Source organism: Mesoplodon densirostris, chromosome 10 (assembly GCF_025265405.1).
Source record: "Mesoplodon densirostris isolate mMesDen1 chromosome 10, mMesDen1 primary haplotype, whole genome shotgun sequence".
In the NCBI taxonomy this organism is placed as follows: Eukaryota; Metazoa; Chordata; class Mammalia; order Artiodactyla; family Ziphiidae; genus Mesoplodon; species Mesoplodon densirostris.
The window spans coordinates 25,365,490-25,386,622 of NC_082670.1; the positions used below are offsets into that span (position 1 = coordinate 25,365,490).

The 21,133-nt window shown below is 56.4% G+C and overlaps 1 protein-coding gene across 5 annotated transcripts in view; it reads left to right on the forward strand.

The window, feature by feature from the left end:
* TRAM2 (translocation associated membrane protein 2) overlaps positions 1-18,020 on the forward strand; it is a 76,797-nt gene extending 58,777 nt beyond the window's left edge. Inside the window, exons 4-12 of one of the 5 annotated variants that reach the window (XM_060111315.1) lie at positions 356-472; positions 6,066-6,124; positions 7,236-7,320; positions 7,872-7,942; positions 10,538-10,642; positions 10,838-10,981; positions 11,809-11,905; positions 12,338-12,432; positions 13,003-18,019. In XM_060111315.1, coding sequence (XP_059967298.1) covers positions 356-472; positions 6,066-6,124; positions 7,236-7,320; positions 7,872-7,942; positions 10,538-10,642; positions 10,838-10,981; positions 11,809-11,905; positions 12,338-12,432; positions 13,003-13,057 — 828 coding nt within the window. In that variant the 3' untranslated portion in view covers positions 13,058-18,019. Of the gene's footprint in view, positions 1-355; positions 473-6,065; positions 6,125-7,235; positions 7,321-7,871; positions 7,943-10,537; positions 10,643-10,837; positions 10,982-11,741; positions 11,906-12,337; positions 12,433-13,002 lie in introns of all 5 variants that reach the window. The other 4 variants (XM_060111316.1, XM_060111319.1, XM_060111320.1 and 1 more) reach the window with 4 other exon arrangements.
* Positions 18,021-21,133: the final 3,113 nt, after the last annotated feature.

The following is a 21,133-nucleotide window of genomic DNA, read 5'->3' on the forward strand; positions in this document are numbered from 1 at the left end:
GCACCACAGTTTGGTCTCCGTCCCCCTCAAAGCCTTCGTAGCACGTGGGACCACAGTGTTTATTACACGGGAGGGAGCTGCCTGAGGTATGACGACACGGTGTCCTCGGGGGTCGAACACAGCAACCCTTGGGGGATGCTTCCTTTACATCTCAGCTAAAGACATTCATCTCGCCGCTTTCTCAAAATGCTTGCCTTAAACTAAACACTATATGCACACACGAGGCTTCCATGAAATAACTTGGATGAGGCTGGCTTCAAACTTCAGCCCTTTTGTGGGGAGAAAACAGGAGTTTGAAACCTGCCGTTACCTATACACTCATATGTTAATATGCAGGATTCTCTTTATTCTTTAGAAAATCAGCAAACGGCTTCATCTCTCCAAGGTCAAGCACAGCAAGTTCAACGAATCTGGACAGCTGGTCGTCTTTCACCTCAGCTCCGTGATCTGGTGCTTCTACGTGGTGGTGACGGTGAGTGGTCCTAGGGACTGCTGATGGCTGGGGCCCGGGATGCCATGTTAGCGCCGTGAGAGACGGGTCAATGGTTTAGGTGCTACTTAATAGCTGGGGAGCGTCCTCTGGTCCAAAAGTAAACACTTGTTATCGTTACGATGTGATGTTGTGGTGATGACAGCGTATATCTCCATAGCTCCGTGTTCCGTCCTAGCGCCCTCGCACGGTGCTGTCCCCTGAGCTGAGTCTTATGTTCATTCCGGTACCTGTGTTATGGATTGAAGAAATCTAAGCTCAGATTTCGCAGTGGCCCCATGGTCACGTGGTTCTGAAGTGGACAGGGCTTGGACTTGAGGGTCTGGTTCTGTTTCACCACACTGGCCTCCCGAGGCTCGGCCAGCATCCCCCTGCATGCACATCAGGTCCCGTGAGAGTCAGTGCTGTTTGAACGCCTGGAGGACCAGACAGTTGACTCGCCTCCCCTTTTGCACAAGAATACTCTTATTTCAAGCAACCTTTGATACAGCAAAATTCCTTCATACAAAGGAATGTGGACAGCCCTTTGGGGTCCTTTGTAACAAGCCTGTCGTCCTAGGAAGTGTTTAATCCCCTCCATCCCCCCCAACCTGGAGCACCTCCTGTCTGTAACCTGGTCTCTTCCTCAGGAGCTAGAATTGTCCTGTGAGAAGTCCAGGCCCGGGGCTTGGAAAATTCAGCAACCCTGTGACCTCCTAGAAGCTTCCTTCCCTGCCTCCCCTGACCTCTCACCCCTTTCCCCTTCCTTAGCAACAGTGATGAGCTTTCCCGTCCTCAAGACTGACCTGTCTGTCTGCGGACTGAACACTGAATCCATAGTCTCAAAGCGGGACTCAGCATGCCCTGTTGTATGTTACCTTTATTTCTATTATCATTTAATCACAGAACAATAGGAATTTTAAATGCAGGGCCAAGGCCTCTGTGCTCTGGAGCAGGCCTGCCACATTATACGCCCCCTGGGGCAGACTTTGTGTGTGGTCTGTGTGAGTAGCGCCCCCTACCATTGTGCAGCACCCGGGAAGTCTAGGTACCGCTGGGCTCAGGCCTCTCCCAGCCACCGGGTGTTTGGTTTACGCGGCCTCTGGAGACCCCGAGCTGCCTTGAAGCGGAACAGCCCTCGGGTCCCATGGACATTTAACTGCTCTTGCAGGAGAAGCGTTGCCTCATCTCTGAATCACTTTTGCCCTTTCTGCCTCAGCCCACCGTCCACCCCAGCTGTGACCCAGTTTCACCAGATTCGCAGGCCGACAGCCAAGGGATTTCCGCCCCCCAGTTCCAGAGTGTGCAAGGCTCCTGGGCCGTCCAGGGCTTAGAAATGATGCTCGTTAGTCTGGAGCTGCCACCCTTTTCTGGGGACGTTTATAACAGGCTTTTACCATGGTGACAGCCAGGTCTCCACTCAGCATCTCCAGCAGGAGAATAGAGACCAAGGGAGCCTGGAAAGTTCCAGTGACCCCAGGTCCCGATACATCGTGTGGCTCTCAGCCCTCACCTGCTCCCCCTCCAGGCCATTCTGCATGGAGTGGAGGTGACTGAAGAAGAGAGGGTCGTTTTGTAAAAGGAGTGAAAACAGCTAGTTTTTTAAATCCTATGTTTCTGTTATGATGAACTTGTTCTCAATTCTTCTCTTTCGCTCTCCGGTCAGTCCATCGGCAGGTTCCCCCACCCACTGCCACCAGCACATGGCGCGTCTGTCGCCTGCCCTCTGCCTACACCTCTGCCCCCAGGCCCATGGGTCTCTCCAGGGGATTCTTGACAGTATGCTACCAGCATCTAGTGGGTCGAGGCCAGCGATGCAGCTGAATGTCCTGCGGGGCCCAGGACAGTCCCCACAGCAAAGACAGTCTGGCCCCAGGCGTCACTAGTGCTACAGTCAGGAGGCCCTGAGCTGCAATCCAGGCCACCATCGTCTCTTGCTGGACCACTTCTGGAAGGAGGCCGTTTCCACTCCTGTGTCCGCTCACCCCAATCCATTGTCTGCCCAGCCAGACAGATCTTTTTAGAACGTAAACCAGATCCCGCATCCCCTGCTTCAAATCCCCTGTCGCGCTCGTGCTGAAGCGGTTCTCCTTCCTCACTCCTGTGCTCTGGGTGCTGCTGGCCTTATCCGTCTGGCTCACTGGCCCCAGCCCCGCTGTTCCTCTAACTCTCCTGGCTCTCCTGCCTCCTGGGCTTTGCAGGGGTGCTTCCTCTGCTGCAGTGCTCCATCCCCTGACATCCCGTGCCATCCGAGTCTCCACCTAAACGTCACCTCCGCAGACAGCTCCCCGCACACTTGTATGTGCTGCACCACGCCTGTTGCTGTGGCGTTTTCTTGAGCTGTGTGTTCTCTGCTGCCTGCCTCGCCCTCGTACTAGCCCCCGAGCTGCTGGGAGCAGGCACCGTGCTCACTGCTATCCCCCAAGCGCAGTTCCTGGTGCATACTAAGTGCTCACTCAATATTGTCGTGAGAGGGACTAAGTCGACTGCAAATGCCTCTTCTTGTTCCAACCTTCAGCAGTTTTTAAAGTAATGAATTGCTTGTTTTTACGAACATCATAGATGATCATTAAAAAAAAAATAAGCCATATATAAAAGTTTGAAAAAGAAAGTAAAAATTGACCCTAAATCCCTCCCCCCATGAAATAACCAGTTTGATCTTGATGTTGAATTCAGACATTTCTCTCTGCATTGATCCAGGCAGGGTGATGGGGTCGTAGATGGGCCAACTGATAATTTAATAAGGATGTCGACCTCCTACCTTTAGTCTAGCTCTCAGCTACTGTTCATCGTTCAGGGGAAACAAAATGCTGTACTGGGAAAGCAGGGTGGGAGGGTGCCTGGCTTCCCGGGATGCCTCCCTGCACAGTTTAAACCTGCAGCCCGGCGTTCAGCGGGAGCGCCTCTGAGGCAGGGGCTCAGGTAGGGGCTGCCTCCTGACACACACAGACTGCCTGCAGCAGAACCTCAGCAGTGGGTGTTCCTGAAGGACCACTGGGTCCAGGCAGCAGCTGGCTGTGTCCGGACTGGATGCTGCTTTCTCTTCCTGTGGTGCTTTTTGTTCATCCACTGGAAAGGAAGGCTGCAGGGGAGGGGAGGGGGTGTGCCAGCTCACTGAGGCCTCCCTTGCTCCTGGTTGATTTGTAGAGTCAGGAGAGAACAGAGGATCTTACAGGCCGCCCCCCCAGACGGCAGGCCCACTGGCGGGTGGGACCTGGGGGCGAGCCCACACTCGGTGTGCTGTGCTGAGTTCCGAGGGGCCCCGGCCCAGCCTCCCTGGGCGGTTGCCTGGCCCGAGGTCTGGAAAAGACTGTTCTCGGAGCCGTGAGTCATTCTTCCTCTGGCTGCCCTGCTCGCCTCCCTCCGCCCGGGACTGCCCCTCGCAGGCCGGCAGCATTGTTCTGGGGCGTTTTCTCTGCTGGTTGGCTTCACAGTTCTGATTTCTTTGTCTCCTAAGTAAAGGGCCAAGCTGGGGAGGGTCCCTGTTTAAAATCACGGGATCGTCTGGGCTTATTGAGCTCTTAGATTTCTGTCAGGGCTGCTTTTCTTGGCCAGTCTTTTTTTGGCGGAAATTCTTCTCCCACTTCGATCCCAGAAGTACCATTTTCATCCTTAAATACATTGGTGCTTCCTCTAGGAAGGAACGGCCTCCCTGCTTCGGTTTCCCTGGAAAGGGGGTAGGGAGGGCGGAAGGCCGTGAACCTGTGTGCCCGGGGCCGGCATCCGATGCAGGCGGCGTGGTGGGGGCAGAGAGGGGTGGCCCCAGTGTGGGTGCGGAAAAGCCCTCTCCCCCACGACCCACGCGCCGCAGAGCCTCCCACCTCTGCCGGACTCGGGGAGATGGAATGTGGCCGAGAGGGTCTGGTGGGGAGACCCTTTCCTTCAAACCTAAGTTACTGTGACTGCCCTGGGGCCTGTGCCTGATGCGACCCATCCGTTGAGTCATCGTGCTAATGAGGCCCTGGTCTATCTGAAATGTCCAGGGGGCACTTAGTGACTCGGGGTCTGGGTGGGAGTATGACTGAGGCTCCAGTAGTCACCTGGAGGCTCCTCTGGGGACTGCTGGGCCTCCTCCCGCCGAGGGCAGCCCCGTCCTCGGTCCCGGTGGGAGCATCTGAGGCTCTGGGCCTCCTCGTCAGAGCCACCAGTCGGTTGGTTTATTTCCGACTCACCGGGACAGCCAGGCCTGGGGCGCTTGGACCAGGAGGCTTGAGGTGCAGCTCAGAATTCAGTCGTGCTGCCGAGAAGCGACCTTGTTTTGGGAACTCCCTCCTTTCCCTGTTTCTAAAAGGAGGTCAGGCAGGCGTCACCTCCTCTGCCCTCTGAGCGTGGCGTGGCGTCAGCCTCCTTTTGCTCGGGGTGGGCCGTTTCCTCGTATGTTCTGTCATCTTGGATTATAAACTCATCTTTAGCGAGGTTGTGTGTGTGAGAACCCTGTACGTTCTCGGGTGAAAGTACATCCCGATGGCTTCACCGGCCCACAGATACTGTTACTACTAAGTTCTTAGTGTGAGGGCTCCTAGACACACAGGTGATGTCCATTTGAGCTCCAAACCCACGTGAAAGTGAATCTGAGGTTACAGATTTTCAGGGGGTCATAGTTTTGTTTCCATCCTGAGCCCCGGGCGAGCAGACACGGTCCTCTTCTCCCTGCCTTGCTCGTCGGACCCTTCCTAGTCTCCCCTTTCTCTGGGGTGCTGGCCCTTTAAGGGTCTTCTGTTCCCACGCAGGCTGAAAGCTCTGGCCTTACGGCCTCACCTGCTGCTCCTGCTCAGGCTTTTAGCTCCCGACCCTCTCGGGCCCTCGGGTTTTCCCTTTCTTATTGTGAGCTCAGCTTTGCATTGAAAAGAACATTTGTTAGACTGCATCCAGCATGTCCAGATGTTTTGTAACAGGAGGGTTTTCAGGTCACCTCCCCTACTCTGTAAGAGGACCTGAGCTAGATACTGGAGATGCAAGGAAGCGCCAGAAAAAAGAAGCCAGAAAAGAAGGCATGAGCAGAGTCCTGATGGCCCGGCAGTGATGGTGCTATGTGATAAGTGTCACAAGTGAGACCCGCTGGGGAGGCCTGTGGGGTCCTGCCATTCTTTTTATTTGTGGTGGTGTGAAAAGCCAAAGAAGGCTTTTCGTTTTTGCAGTGGACGGTGGTTCTGGGGTCCATGTGCTTATTCACTCTACAAGCATTTCCTGAGTGCCTGCATGCCAGGCATAATACTCGACGCTGTCACGTAAACATAAACTGTCACATTTATTTCTAACAATAACTCTGGGAGGGTATCTTTATCCTCATTTTACAGATGAGCCAGCTGAAACTCAGGGAGACTAACTTGCTCAGAGGATGCAGCTGATCAGTGTCAGACCCACAGACTCGGGTCCTCTGACCCCAGAGCAGGGCTCTTCCTCATACATCACGGCTCTCTTTTATAGTAGAGACCGGCCAAGTGCCAGAGGGCCTCCGTGTTCACGTTTCCTGTTCTTTCCTCATTCTGGCAGCTGGGGACTAGATACGACCCTGACCCTGACCCCTGACCCCCGGACCCGCCCAGCAGGCCTCACGTTCACATCTCTAAACGCTGTCTCTTCCCGTCCACCACAGGAAGGATATTTAACAAACCCAAGGAGCCTCTGGGAAGACTATCCGCATGTGTACCTCCCGTGAGTACTGTCACCCTCGGTCCCCAGGGAGGAGCGGGCTGGTGCACTGGCTTCTCGCCCCAGAATGTGGGCAGAACACAGGCCGGTGGGCCCGAGGACCGGAGCACCCCCAAGCCTGGCAGGGCCCAGTGTTGTGGAGGCAGACGTCTGGGAGCTGCTTCCTCCCCGTGTTCTCACGGGCAATTCCTGAAATGACACGTCACCTGCAGGAGCCCAGGCACAGGGTCCTGTCTCTGCCCAGGCTGCCATCACAGAGCACTGCAGGTGGTGGGGTTCCCAGGGGCTTATAAACAGCAGACATCCCTTCCTCACAGTTCTGGAGGCTGGCAGACCCCGTGTCTGGTGAGGCCGCTTCCTGCTTCATGGATGATGTCTTCTCTCTGTGTCCTCACGTGCGGAAGCGGAGAGGGGCCTCTTTCACAAGGGCACTAATTCCACTCTGGAGGGCTCCACCCCCATGACCTAATCACCTCCCAGAGGCCCCACGTCCCGGTACCATCACAGTAGGGGTTAGGATTTCAACATGTGAATTTCGAGGGGGGTGCAAACATGGGGTCTGTAGCAGGTTCCTACAGCGCCTGGGAGGGACGGGGAAGCAGAGCCTCTCCACGGAGCTTTCTGGGCTGCGCCCTCCTGGCACCTGCACACATTCGCACACGTCTCCCCTCGGGCCTCCACGGGAGGCAGCGGCCCTCCTGTCCTGTGCCGACGAGACACCGGGAGGGCAGAGCTGGGCCCGTGTCCCCCAGAGACCACGGCCCTTAGAACAGCAGCACCAGAGACTTAGCAGAGTTAGGTCCTCCCTCTGCTGCTGAGACCCCTCCATTCCTCAGCTCATTCCTGCCCCGACAGCGCTCTGGATTCAGCCCCCTCCTCCTCTGCTCTCTTTTCACCCTTCTTGTGTCTTTTCATGGACTTCCCGTGTCACTCCATGTGCATGGTCCTGTCTGTGGAGCAGTGTCCTGGGCTTGGGGCCGTGGTGCTCCCCATCCCCCCACCTCCTCCCTCCATTCCTCCCTCCCGGCCCAGCTCCTCACACCGCCTGGCCCTTGGCGAGCACCTGCAGGGGCTTCTCTCCATCCCTCTGGGTGACCGGCCCCCTTGTCTCCAGCTTCCAGGTCAAGTTCTTCTACCTGTGCCAGCTGGCCTACTGGCTGCACGCACTTCCTGAGCTCTACTTCCAGAAGGTACGGAAGGTGAGTACTGGCGGCCCCTCTCTGACGCTGCTTGTCCCCACTGCCCTCCTGCTGTCCCTCCCTCTGGCCGCCCATGCGTGGGGGTGGAGACGGGGGTGTGTTGGCGCGTTGAGTGAGACACTGAGCCAGTGCCTGTTGGAATCTCCCTGATGACCTCCAGGAGGGGGGCCGCCTTGTCAGACTCCCGCCTCCCACACGAGACGTGTGGCTTTGGGGGGCCTGACTTATCTTCGAAGGAGCGGATGGAGAGTTCTTTGCCTTTCCTACAGTCTTTTTTTTTTTTTTTTAAGCTTCTCTCTGGCTGATTTCCTAAAGCCCTGTTCCCCAGTCTCTGTCTCTTCTTTCTCAACCTAATTCCGCCCCCTGACCACTGAGTCGCCTTCAGACTTTGTGCAGCCAGGTGCGCGTGTCTCCGGTGGGACCTGGGGCTGTCTGGCAGCCCCGCTCCGCAGGCCTGCCATGTCCTTTTGCACTCCCCCCATTCCTCTACCTCCCCCTGCATCTCCAGTTAGGGAATGAGCACGAGTACTGTTTGCCTCTCTTGTCTGCAGGAGGAGATTCCCCGGCAGCTCCAGTACATCTGCCTGTACCTGGTCCATATTGCGGGCGCATACCTCTTAAAGTGAGTGACACCCGGAGCGGGCCAGATCTCCCTGCCTTTTATGTCTGTGCCTCTCTCCACACAGTCATTTAATCAGGAGGCATTTCTTAGACACTTACTGTGTGCCAAGCACCATGCTAAGACCTGGGAATACACAGATGGATAATGGAGGGTTCCTTTATGTTTACTGGATTATTCTCCACCGAGTAGGAGAGACAGTTACAGACAAAGGTAAAGACGGTTAGTGGGATGAACACTGTGGTACTGTATGGACCACCTGCCGTGGGAACCCAGAGGAGTGACTACCTCAACCCGAGACAGGGCCAGGGAAGGATCCCAGGGACGCGGGCCGTGAACCAGGGTTTTGCAGGTTGAGGGCAGCCTGAGCGGGGCTCCTGCCCCATGCGTCCAGGCGGCGGCGCTCTCAGAGCTCGTGGCCCCGGACTCCCCTTCCCTTCGGTTTGTAATGAAGGGTAGAGTAGTCACTGCTTGGTTGTCCTCATGTCAGAAGAGTTGCTGTCGCCTTGAGTGTCTCTGTTGTGAAGAGAATCACTGCTGAGCAGGACCTGTCCTTCTAGTTTGGAGTTTTCTTGGGCTTGGCTTTTGCAGTATAGGAGAGCACGTGCTGTATAACCTGCTCAGGTGCCCGAGGGTCGCGGGCCTGGAGTCTCCTGGGTCCGCATGGCAGGCTTCCCGTGAGAATGACTGACCTGGGGGACTGGAGCCAGGTCTGCTCTGTGGTCTCTGGAGGCCGAGAGTGGCGTCCGTGCCTGGCTGGGCCTCTGAGGGGCAGAGGCCGTGTGGGTCCAGCTCTGCTCTCGTGTCGCAGGCTCCTGTACGGGTGGGCGGGTGGGTGTGAGGAAGCAGTGCCGCGAGGATGGGGACAGGGAGGATCAGGGCAGGGTCTGACCCTGTTTGGGCCGAGTTCTTGTTCTGGAAAGAGGCTAGAACAGAAGGCGGAGCAGCCAGCCCTCTGCAATCACGCTGGCCCGGCCCCAGCGAGGCCGGCCCGGCTTAAGGTGCGGCCGCCTCTCTCCACTCCTGTTTTTTTTTTTTTTTTTTTTTTTTTTTTTGCTGTACGCGGGCCTCTCACTGTTGTGGCCTCTCCCGTTGCGGAGCACAGGCTCCGGACACGCAGGCTCAGCGGCCATGGCTCACGGGCCCAGCTGTTCCATGGCACGTGGGATCCTCCCAGACCGGGGCACGAACCCACGTCCTCTGCATCGGCAGGCGGACTCTCAACCACTGCGCCACCAGGGAAGCCCCTCTCCACTCCTTTTAATCTAGTTTTCAGAAGTGAGTGAGTGTGGGGAAAGGAGAGGCCCTCGGCTGCAGGATTTCCCAAGGAAGACAGACCTTTGAAGTGGCCAGCGATGCGCGGTCTTGTCTGGGGAGAGCTGGGCGCTGGGGGCCTTCACTCACCCGTGGGCCCAGCCTTGCTTCAGGAGGGGCAGTTCCATGTGGGTGAAGGCAGACAAGGCCCTGTTCTCCTGGGCCGTCTGTTCCAGTGGGGCCGGGGGGTGGACCATAAATAAGGAAATGAGAGAGTTTCCCCAGGTGGTTAAGTGTGAGGAGGAAAGTAAAGCAGGGTGATGGGACGGCTGACTCGTCCACTTGGCCCCCTGTGGTGAGAAGAGCTGAGGAGGGGACTCGTGTAGAGGCGCGAGTGACAGAGCCAGGCAGGTGGATACCTGGGCGGAGCTGTGCAGGAGAGGGGACCACAGGGTCAGGGCCCTGAGCTGGGAGCAGAGCTGGGCGGTAAGGCTTGAGATGGTCAAGGGCAGGATCCTGCTGGGCATCCTCGGCTGTGTGTAGACACTGGGTTTTCACATCATTCTCTTGACCGTTCTCAGGATCCAGTGACTTTCCTGAATGATTCCGCACTTCTTTGGTCCCCCTGGGTGGAATCACGGGGTCCCTCTGCAGCACGGCCCGCAGGTTTTCCACCCAGCCCCCCAGTATCTCCCTGACTTCCCAAGGCCCTGCCTGCTCAGCAGCACCCGTAACTTCACTGTGCAGCCTTCTTGCATCTGTTTGAACCACAGCCGACCGTCGGCAGCAGACTGCCTGGGAAAGTCAGTAAGAGCATCGTGCCCGGAAGTGAGCAGGGGGCATGAGAATGGGGGCTCGTGTTTGAAGAGGTTCGTTCACTAGCACATATTTTGATGTTGAGTTTTGCTTCTTCGTATACCTCTTAGCTGTGGGGACTTGGATGACAAAAAAAAAATTGGATGACAAAAAAAAAAAAAAAAAATCAGACGGTAGGAATCCCCTCCCACCAATCCCTCCTATTTCTACATGCAAAGCTCAGCAACTTGTTGTGAGCACCTTTTCTGTGTGTGGTCCCATGCCAGGTGATGAATACAGGTGACAGGTGCTGCGAAGGCAGCCAGGGCCACAGTGGGAGCAGGAGGGGCGCTGGGCCCAGATGGGACAGGTGACATACTGGGGGTCGGTATTAAGGAAAATTCTTGAAGGTGTGGCAGCAGAGCTGGATCCTGAAGGATGAGGCGGGGCTTGCAGGGAGGGCAGGAGTGGAGAAAGGAGCCCAGGCCCCTTGCCCCTGGCTCTCGCGGTGCCTCGTGGGGACTGTGAGGCTTGTCTGTGTCTCCGCAGCCTGAGCCGCCTGGGCCTGGTCCTGCTCCTGCTGCAGTACTCGACCGAGTTCCTCTTCCACACAGCTCGGCTCTGCTACTTTGCAGACGAGAACAACGAGAAGCTGTGAGTGATACGGACGGGCTGAGGCCCGGCAAAGGGGAGGGCCCCGCGCTGGCGGTAGGCAGGACCCTGGGGTTATTTTTTCCTGGAGCATCTTACTCTGGACACCTCATCCCTCAAGCACCCTCCTCGGCCACCCTTGGACCTTCTCCCCGCTTGTTGCCTGAAGGCTGACGTACCTCCCGCCTCCCCGGGTAGGTTTAACGCCTGGGCTGCTGCATTTGGAGTCACCCGCCTCTTCATCCTCACCCTCGCCGTGCTGGCAATTGGCTTTGGCCTCGCTCGCGTGGAAAACCAGGCCTTTGACCCCGAGAAAGGGAACTTCAACACGTTACTTTGCAGGTGAGTTGGGCAGGAGCCTCCCGAACTCGGCACAACTTCTGCCGAAGGTCAGGAGGCCGCAGACCACTGGGTCTCCCGCACCGTGATGTTTAGGGGGGGATCTCAGACATCTGGCCCGAGGGAAGAGATGCCAGCCTCCTGCTTCCATCACAGTCGTCTTCCCTCCCTGGCCCCGGTCTGTCAGGCTGCACACCTGGTGCCGGTACCGCTGGGAGCCCCTCCCCTGGCCCGCGCCTCACTGGGGTGCCGGGTTCACGTCCAGACTCTCAGTTGGCTCTTACAACCACACGTGGGCTCTTTACAGCGTGTTCTCAACAGTGTGGCCAGTGGCCTCGCACAGCGGCCAGGAGGGCAGCGAGGAGGCCATGGTCTCCATGCCACCTGAGGCCCAGCAGGGGTCAGAGGTTTGTCCAGGTTGCTCAGCTTCTACATGGCTCGCCGGGTGAGAAGCCGCACTTCTAGAATTATTTCTGCTGCATCGTAGTTCAGTTCCCTTGAATCCTTCCGACGTACATGGGGCTTACGTGGGCCACGCTCTGCGCTGTGGGTCCGGCAGGCACGGGGCGGTGTGACAGGAGCAGGACCCGCATCTGTCACCTCCTCCCGCTGGTCCCTCCGCCCGCCCTGAGGCACCTGGAGCGGAGCCCGGCACGGGCCCCGCTCTTCCCGGAGGTGGCGGTGGGCCGGGCACTGCGGGGTCCTGGCCTGCCCCCTGCCCGGGGCACGTGCAGCCGGAGCCCACCGAGCCCTCTGCCCACAGGCTGTGCGTGCTGCTCCTGGTGTGCGCCGCCCAGGCCTGGCTCATGTGGCGCTTCATCCACTCCCAGCTGCGGCACTGGCGCGAGCACTGGAGCGAGCAGAGCGCCAAGCGCAGAGTGCCCACCGCGCCCAGGCTGGCAGCCAGGCTCATCAAGAGGGAGTCGGGTGAGTGCCGGGTCCATGCGGAGCAGGTGGGGACCCCCCAGGGCCCCGGACCGGGCCTGCCCCTGCCCCATCCCACCTCCTCCCAGGCCCCGGGCTCCTCAGCGCCTGCTAGGGCCTGACTGGCACGTGGCTGGGCCCACACAGCTTGTGGGTGGGGCTGGCCGACGCGGCGGGGGCCCTCGCGGCCGCGGTGGGCAGGGCGGCGGCTGGGTGGGGAGCTCTGGCTGGAAGCATGTCCGCAGGGTGGCCTCGGGGACCCCATCGAGGGCGGCTGATGCTCTCGGGGTCCTCACCTGCCCCCTGCTCCGCAGCTCGGCCTGGCCGTTTCCCAGGATGCTGGCTCTGCCTCTCTCTTCAGGGGTGACCTGAGGGGACACAGTGCTCGGGGGGCAGCGTTTGGGAGACAGCCGCTTCTCCTCTGGCCCCCGCCAGGTCCTGGGGCGCTTGCTGCCAGCCCCGCGCTCTCTGTCCAGCCTGGGGGCCTGTCTGCACCAGGCTCTGTTTCCTGAGTCACCGGCCTCTCTCAGGTGTGGCCTGCTCGGCAAGGGCGCGTGCGCGGCTGCGTGTGACAAGGAGTCAGGCCCCGCTGGCGGTGGGGCGGGTACGGGGTGGGCTGCAGCCAGGTGTGCCTGACGTTGAGCGAGCAAACGGGGGTGTTTAGGGCAGCAATGCAAAGCACGCTTTTTCTGTCAGAGGAGCGCCAGGCGAGGAGTAAGAGTAACCCTGCAGCCTGCCACCTCCTCCGACCGCTCCGCTTCCTGGGACCTTTGCTGAAGGGGGCTGGTGCCCTGCAGGGGCCCGAGAGGAGCTGAGGACTAGGCTCTGGCCCCGCCTCAGGCCTGGGTGGGTGGGCAGGCCTCTGCCTGTTCCCTGGTGGCTGTGTGTCATCCAGCCCCTCCCGTGGAAGGACAGTCAGAGACCACCCACCTCAAGTGAAGCAAGACCCTGGGGGGGGGCAGGAGCCCCTGGGAGCCGCCTGCTGGTGCCCTTTGCTGTGGGGGCTGCAGCCTGGGTCCCCTCGGCTCATCCTGTGTGCAGCCTCCTGCCCCAGCCCCAGCCCCAGCCGAAACACCGCGATTGTCTCCCTTCGTTCCCAGGTTACCACGAAAACGGAGTGGTGAAAGCAGAGAACGGAACCTCCACACGGACTAAGAAACTCAAGTCTCCTTAGGGCCGAAGTGCTGAGAACAGGAATCCTCTCGCGGGCCCAGGAGGGAGGCCCCATCTCACACAGCAGAAACCTGTCTTCACACAGGGCCTTTTCCTCTTCCTTACGTCTTGGCTTTCTCCTCTTCTTTCTCTGTGAACCATTCTCAATAAAACCAAAAATCTTCCTCTTTCCCTCCCTCCAGCCACCTCACGTCCTCACCTCTGTCCTGTGTCGGGTTTTCTAGAAGCCTGGGCTCTCACGGTTACCTTCCTGCTGGCCTCCTCCTTCTCTTCCTTCACAGCTGTTTCCTTCTCTTTTTACTTGTTAATTTACCTTACTGTGCAATTTTTCTGTGTCTGATTTTTACAATGAGAGGAGGCGACGCCTGTAGTGCTGGCCACCCCCACCCAGTCCCCAGGACCTGTCCGGGCCGGCAGCCTCGTGCCGGGGAGCCTCCACCAGGGCCGGCGGCAGATCCCCGTGCGGATGGGCAGCAGAAGGGGAGACTGGCCCTCCTGGATCGTCGTCTCCGAGGTGCTGAGGAACTGACGAGAGTATGATTCCAGTCCTGCGTGCACCATCTTGAGGCCCCGTGGGGCCACTGCTAGTTGGAAGTGCCAAGGCATTTGGCTTTGGGACATGATGACTCGGTCCAGAAGGATAGTGCTGACTGTCTCGGGTCCCATGACTCGAGAGAGCTCACCAGTGGCCGGTCCTGGACACTAGCCCGCTCTGTCGGGGACGTGCTGAAGGAGGACGAGTCTTCCCACTCTGCAGCAACGGCAAAGCGACCAGAGCGGCGGGCTGTTCTGGAAAGGTAACGCGGCAGAAATGATGGAGGCGCCAACCTAGCCTTTCTTTGGCAGGTCCAGCTGCATTGCTCTTCCCACCATTCACCAGCATCCAAAACCAAACCACGCAGCAGTTAACAAACCAGCCTGGCCGGGGACATGCTGGTTCTAAACCCCAGGCCCAGCAGCCCAGTTGGGCGCTGGCCTTGCACCTGACTTCATCTCTCTCGCTGCAGGAACACTAAGCCCCCCGTGGCCCCTGGTGCCCCAGGGAGGGTCACCTGGGCCCCTTGCCCTCTGGCCTCACTTGCCAAGTGTCCTTTGGAATTGTCGTTGTCGTTTGCTGAGCACACCCACAGCGTTTTAGATGGTTTGAAACCAGGCTGACTCAGAATCGCTCTGCTGGTTAGATGGGCAGACACAGCCGTGCTGATGTGCATCTTTTGGCCCCCTCTTCCCAAAGACAAGGCATCCAGGCCCTCATGGTGCCTTGTGGGGACTCCAGCAAGGAGCTGGGCTCTCAGCAAGGACACCTGAATGCTGTGGGCACAAGGATGTTAGTGTCATTTGATGTGCTGGTCCTCCTCCTGACATCACAGTAGAAACCAAACTGGGTTATTACCCAGAAGGCGGGGAAGTGGGTCTTTTCATCAAGGCAGCTCCCTTCTCCGGATCACTTGCATCAGAGAGGTTTTAATCTACCAGTGCCTGGGGATTTGCTTCCTGACACCCTGGTAGACCCTCATCTCTCCGTTCAGGATAAGGCTGGGGAGATGGGAAGAAATTCTCTTATTTTGATTACCCTTAGGAGAGGGACAGCGCTTTTGAAAATGCGAATTCCTCCCATCTTTCCTTCTCCTTCCCTGACACTTACCTGGGCTGCAAAGCAGAATGTTGGTGAAAGGGCGGCTTATACCAACCCCGCAGGCCCAGTCTGGAATCCCTCAGCCATTCAAATGGTCCTCCCTTCCTGCTCGTGGCTGTGGCTGACTGTGACTGAGCCAGTGTTCCTGCTTGGCCTAGGGATGCTGTGCAGCCCACGTCAGCCTGCAGCCTCCTAAGCCTGGCCCAGTTCTCTCCTGGCTGTGTCCCTGGCCTTGGCACTGCTCCTGCTGTGTGCGGGAGGCCGCCCCCGACCAGGGAGCCCTGCTGAGTCATGCCTTCAGCGGGTACCTGGCCTCCTTGCTGTGGACTTGCGAGCTGCAGGTGAGGTCCTGCCATCGGGCAGTGACTCTTCTCACATTCAGAGGTGATCACCGCCACAGCACACGTGCTTGGTGTGCCCTTGGTCTCCTGTAAGTTGGCCCCTCGTACCGTGTGCCTCTTCAAGGTAGTACCACCAGCCCGGGGCCGGGCCAACTCTCGCCGCGTCCTAAAGGACGGGGTTGGGTCCCTGACTGAGAGTTGGGAAAATCTTTCCTGCTGCGTGAACCCCCTGAGACCATGCATGAGGCTAGCATCCCACCGGCCGGTTTCAGGACTGGTTTGAGGGGAGGGTGAGAGGAAAACTGTAGGTGCTCTTGTCACCCCGGGTGTGCCTGGCGTGTTTGCTTCAGAGCAGAGCCAAGCCATGGCAGGCGGGCTCGAAGCATGTTGCCAGGGGCCGAAAGAAGTCACTTCCAGTTCGTCCTGCCAGCCTGTTGGGTTGGCTTGTCCTGATTCGGCCGTTCTGGCTATGTTCTTCAGTCTTAAACACTCTCTGTGAAGGCCCGGCCAGACACCCCCAAGTATGAGAGGCCGCTTAGCGCCATCCGCCAGGAGGAGAGCAGATGCTAACCTACCTCAGCAGCCCCTGCCCTCCCAACATCCCTGGCTGGCACGCGTGCAGGGGTGCCGGGTGGGGTGGTGTGGGAGAGGAGGCTGGGGGGCGGACGGGTGATGTTGGCTGCCAGTGCCCCTCCTTGGAGACTCCATGATGGGAAGTTGTTTTTACTCTCCAGGCTCTGATAGCTACACTATAGTAAATTACAGATGTCCCTTCTGAAGGCAGGGCAGGTTCTGGGGGAAGGAGAAGCAGGCCGAGCCAGACCTGCATCGTTGCCGAGAACCTTTTCCCTTCCTGTCCCAAGGTGGAGCTACCAACGTTTCAGAAACCAGACTAGACACCTGTGCTCTGGCCACCTCTGCAGATGCTCCTCTTGACTTGAAACCCTTGGAGCCGGGCTGGCTGTTCTGGGATGCATGCAGCTGGGTTTGCTTTGGGGACCTTCTTTCTCCATACCTTTGACTTTCTCCTAAGTGCTGAATAAGAGGTAGGGGCGGAGAGTGCGCCCCCTCCGGATTCCACACAGAGAATCCTAGTCCCTGGGAGCCTTTTTAAATTCAAAGTGGCGCGATGCCCCCCACCACCGCTTTGGGTTTCCTTCCGGGCTTCAGCCTCCCTGGTGGCCTGTCCTAGGCCTGGGGGCCAAGAAGGCAGGGAGGTCTGCACGGGACTCACTCCCCTGCTGGGGCGTCAGCGTCCCAGTGAACAGAGCCCGTTCCTGATGGCTGGGGCCTCTGCTGTGGAGAGTGGCCTTTCTCCCCCTCCCCGCTGCCATCCTAGCTCCCAGCCCTGCTCCTCAGGAGGGACTGGGCGGGACTGGAGAGCTGGGTCTTGACAGATCACTGGGGCCTTGGATCGAGCCTCCGGCCCGGAGCAGCCTTCACCAGCTCCTCACTGGATCCTAGTTCTCGCGTGAACGGCGACTCAAAAGGCTGAGGCTGACTGCCAGCCCCCCGCCCCGCCCCCAACGGCTCACTCTGTACGAGGGCCCCGAGGAGCACAGGGATTTGGGCTCTGCGCGGCCCCTCTGCCCCGAGCCGATCCTGTGTCTTGTGTGTCAGAAGTGCCTTGTGTGCTATGGTCTCCTGGCCTCCACTTGACTGTGTGGCCAGCGCCCCGGGCCCCGGCACAGTTTCACGTGAAAGGGACATGGATTGTGACAGTTTCACCTCGTTCGTCTTAGCCTCACCGCCACTGTCCAGGTCTGGTGGCTGTGAGGGCCCCTTCACGGGCACCTGCCTGTCAGGGAAGCTCGGGGCTCCCGGGGCACCAGACCTCCGCGCCTCGGCCCGCGGGGTGAGCTTTGCTCATCCAGCTCCCCTCGCGTGTGAAAGAGGAGGCGCCCCGGCTCTAGCCTCTTTTCCTCCATACTGCTTCCCGTTCGACCCCGCGTTTCTGCGGTAAGGTGTTTACTCTCACTTCCCGGTCACAAGCGGCGCTCACAGGTGCCCGTCTGACGTGGGTCCGGGGGGGCTGTTGCAGGGCACCCCTCCCCCCCCACACGGTGTGCCCGCCCCTCGCCTGCCTCGTCCTCGCTCTTCCGGGTTGTGCAATACCTCTCCTGGCCAGTGGTCTTTCCCACAGGCCGTCTGTCCCTTCCAGTGCCTGGCCACTGGGGTGGACAGGACCCACGGGAGGGTGGTCGTCGTCCCCACAGAAGAAACAGTAGCCACGCTCCCTCTGTTGCTGTCATTCTGGTGACCCTGGTGGCACTCTAAGTGGAACACTGTAGCATCATCTTTGAAGTCCATATAGTTTTAAAACTGTTGAAAACCACCATCCTCACGATGGGGCATTAATAAGTCAGCATCTGGGAATAAGATCTGTGTGACACCTGAGGCACCACCATCAGTTCGCTGTAAGGGTTCTAGAGCTTCTTGTTCGTGTGGAGAGGAAGGAGGTTTTCCTGGGAATCGGCCACGCAGGGACAGCCCTGGTCATCTGATCAGATCTGACTGGTTGCAAGTACCACCATTTCCTTGGGTACAGATTCAAGTGTTTATGTAATGAGACTACACACCTCATTTTTTCAGTTCCTCTTGTTTAATTAATAAACATCTGAAGGATGAGCTGAGGCTGCCGGTGCCCTGAGCAACTCATAATGCAAATGTGGACAAAGCGTTTTTCTGTTTTTCTACTTTAGCCTGTTCATGTTATGGACCAAATTTCAACAAGGAACTCAAGGAAAATTTGTACCTGCCATATTTATGCTTTCATGTAAAAGGGGTTTTTTTTGGGGGGGGGGGCTCTTTTTACTTTCAGTGAACTTTCCAAATCCTTTTTTTTTCTGTCCGGTTTTAAAACAAATTACGGTTTTGTATGGATTTTTTTTAATGTACATTTTGAAACAAATGATCAACAAATATTTTTGAAATAACTGAATAAAAGGCATTGAATTATTCGCCTACTTGTCTCAGGTATAATTCCTTCTATTCCTTTTTATCTGGATGCTCACATTTGCTTTTTTTTTTTTTAAGTAAGTTGCAATCATTATTTTATTCCACCTCTTAGATGGCTATCTGGGAACTGATTAGGGTGTTGCTTCAATGCATCATAGAGTATGTTTTTCCCCTGAAGACTGAAAAGGATAAGAGTGCTTTAAAATAATGATATTGCTGGCAACGTTATTCTTTGCAAGACTTTGCATCAACTAGTCTTAAGTTTGTATTGCTCACATTTGCTTTTATATGAAGAACGAGTTTGCATCAATTTCAGCCTCATTTCTAACATCTTTCACTCTGTCATTTCTTGCATATCTATCTATCTTTTGAGATATATATTTGTTCGTTGTGGTCATGTGAGTTAGGGAATTGGAATTAAGGACGGAGAAGGAGTCAGTTATATTGAGTGGTGGGTAGTAATTAGCCTCGTGTTTATTGGTGTCTGTAACAGGGAAGTGTGAACGTGGAAAGGAGTGTGATGACATGGGGGGGCAGGAAGCGCCACAAGGAGGCGCACTGTGCCTGCTGTACGGCTGCCCCCATCACCCATGGGAATATGTTCTGAGACCCACTCCCCCAGTGGATGCCTGAAACCCCAGAGAGTTCCGGGCCCTAAATGTGCTGTTTTTTCCTATACATACCTACCTATGGTGAAGTCTATAAATTAGGCACAGTAAGAGATTAACAATGATAATAAAATAGAACAATTATAATCATATACCATAATGAAAGTTATGTGAATGTGGTCTCTAAAATATCTTACTGAGCTGCACTCACCCTTCTTCTTACGATGTGAGGTGACTGAATGCCCGAGTGATGAGGTGACGTGAGCTGGATGATGCAGACGCTGTGGTGGAGCACTGGGCTACTACTGGCCTTCTGACGACACGTCAGGAGAGGATCACTTGCTTCAGGTGATCGTGGATCACTGAGCCATGACAATGTCAACGGCTGGGGATCCCGGGTGGGACCAAGTGGGAGGCTGCAAGATCTCATCACGCTACTTAGAATGGCGCACAGTTTAAAACTGATGAATTGTTTCTGGAGCTTTCCATTTAATATTTCCAGACCATGGTTGACCATGTTTAACTAAAACTGTGGAAAGTGAAAGTGTGGATAAGGGGGACGACTGTGTTATGGCGTCACCTGGCTAGGAGAGGGTGGGGCTAAGTCTGTGTATAAAAGCCACCAGATGTCAGTATAGGTGCTGAATAGGTGCTGTCCGAGCGTTGGTGCCAGCAGCGGGCACGGACACTGCTGGCGTCAGATGGCCTGTTGCCCATGGCTGTCTGCTGTTTTTCCAGAACCATCTCCAGAGAGAGCTCAGGAGATGAGTGCAGTTAGTTGAGGACAGGCATGGGCTATGAGGACCAAACAGGAACCATGTACCCTGGCAAAGGCACGGTGCCAACGGAGAGCAAGCGGCTCAGCCGGAGAAGCTGGTGACCTTGGGCAGTCAGCCTTTCTGAGCCTGCTTGCTCATCTGGGTTCAGCATTTTGGGGGGGTGTCGGCTGGCTGGTTTGCTTGTTTTTGCAGGGAATGGTGGTGGTAAGATTTAGTGATGGTGAATGCTAAGTTCATGGTTCAAATAAAGCACTCAATAATTAATTTCTTACAGGAACATGCTCGTGCTCCTACACCAGCAGGCTAGTCACTCACCCAAGTGATCCTTGATTTTCTGAAAACATCTAGAGACATCTTCTCAGGTACCTCTAAAGCCTATAGATACGGGCTTGATACACCCTAATTAGATGGTATTTTCAGGCCCCTGGTGGTGTAGACAGAGTACAGGTAGGAAGGAATCAGAGACAGCATTTATAAAGATGAAGTTGGTGGCTGACTTCAACTAAGGAGCAGCCCTGCTTCTGAAAAGTCCATCAGAGCTCAGTTGATAACCAGTAGCTGCTACTAGTCTTTTCTGCCTATCTTGAGGCCAGGCTCTCTAAAAGCAGTTTTTCTAAAAAAATTTTTTTTTAACTACAGCCCACCATCAAAAAATGTTTTACATCATGACCCAGTAAATACACACTCATTTGAAACAAAAGATTCATGAAACAAATCAGTGTACCAAACTGTGATACTTCCTGTTATCACAGTGTCTGCCTGCCAATGCAGGGGACACGGGTTTGAGCCCTGGTCCAGGAAGATCCCACATGCCGTGGAGCAACTAAGCCTGTGCGCCACAACTACTGAGCCTACGCTCTAGAGCCCATGTGCCACAACTGCTGAGCCCGCGTGCCTAGAGCCCGTGCTCCGCAACAAGAGAAGCCACTGCGGTTGAGAAGCTCGCACACCGCAAGGAAGAGTAGCCCCCGCTCGCCACAACTAAACAAAGCCCCCACGCAGCAACTAAGACCCAACACAGCCAAAAATAAATTTAAATAATAAATAATAAAATGATATAAAATGCAGGTCTACTAATGGGCCTAGAACTGCCATTGAAAAACATGGTGTCTACTTCCCTGCGGGGCAGGGCGGGGCAAGCAGCGCTGTCTGCAGCACCACACCCGACCTGATGTCTCTCTGAGCAAATTCTATGCATCCTCCTCCTGATCTTAGTCACTCTACACCTGCATTAGTCAGGATTCTTTCTCCAGAGAAGCAGAACCGATAGGCTGTATATATAGAGAGAAAGGGACTGACGATTAAGGAATTGGCTCCCGTAACCGAGGAAGCTGACAAGCTCCAGTATCTGTAGCCAGCGACCTGGAGGCCTCTGAGGGCTGATGGAGTAGTTCCTGTCTGAAGGCCAGCGGGCTGGAGCCCCAGAAGAGCCGATGTCTCAGTTTGAGTCCAAAAGCAGGAAAAAGCCAATGTCAAAGCAGGCCGGAGGAATTCTCTCCCATCAGGGAAAGGTCAGCCTTTTTGTATTCAAGCCTTTAATGGAATGGGTGGGGCCCACCCACATTGGAGAGGGCCATCTGCTTTACTCCATCCACCAACTCAAATATTAACCTCATCCAGAAACGGCCTCACAGACACACCCAGAAATGTCCAGGCACCCCATGTCTAATCAAGTTGACACATAAAATTAACCATCACAACACCCCTATCTCCCCTCCCTAAATAAGGCACCAACC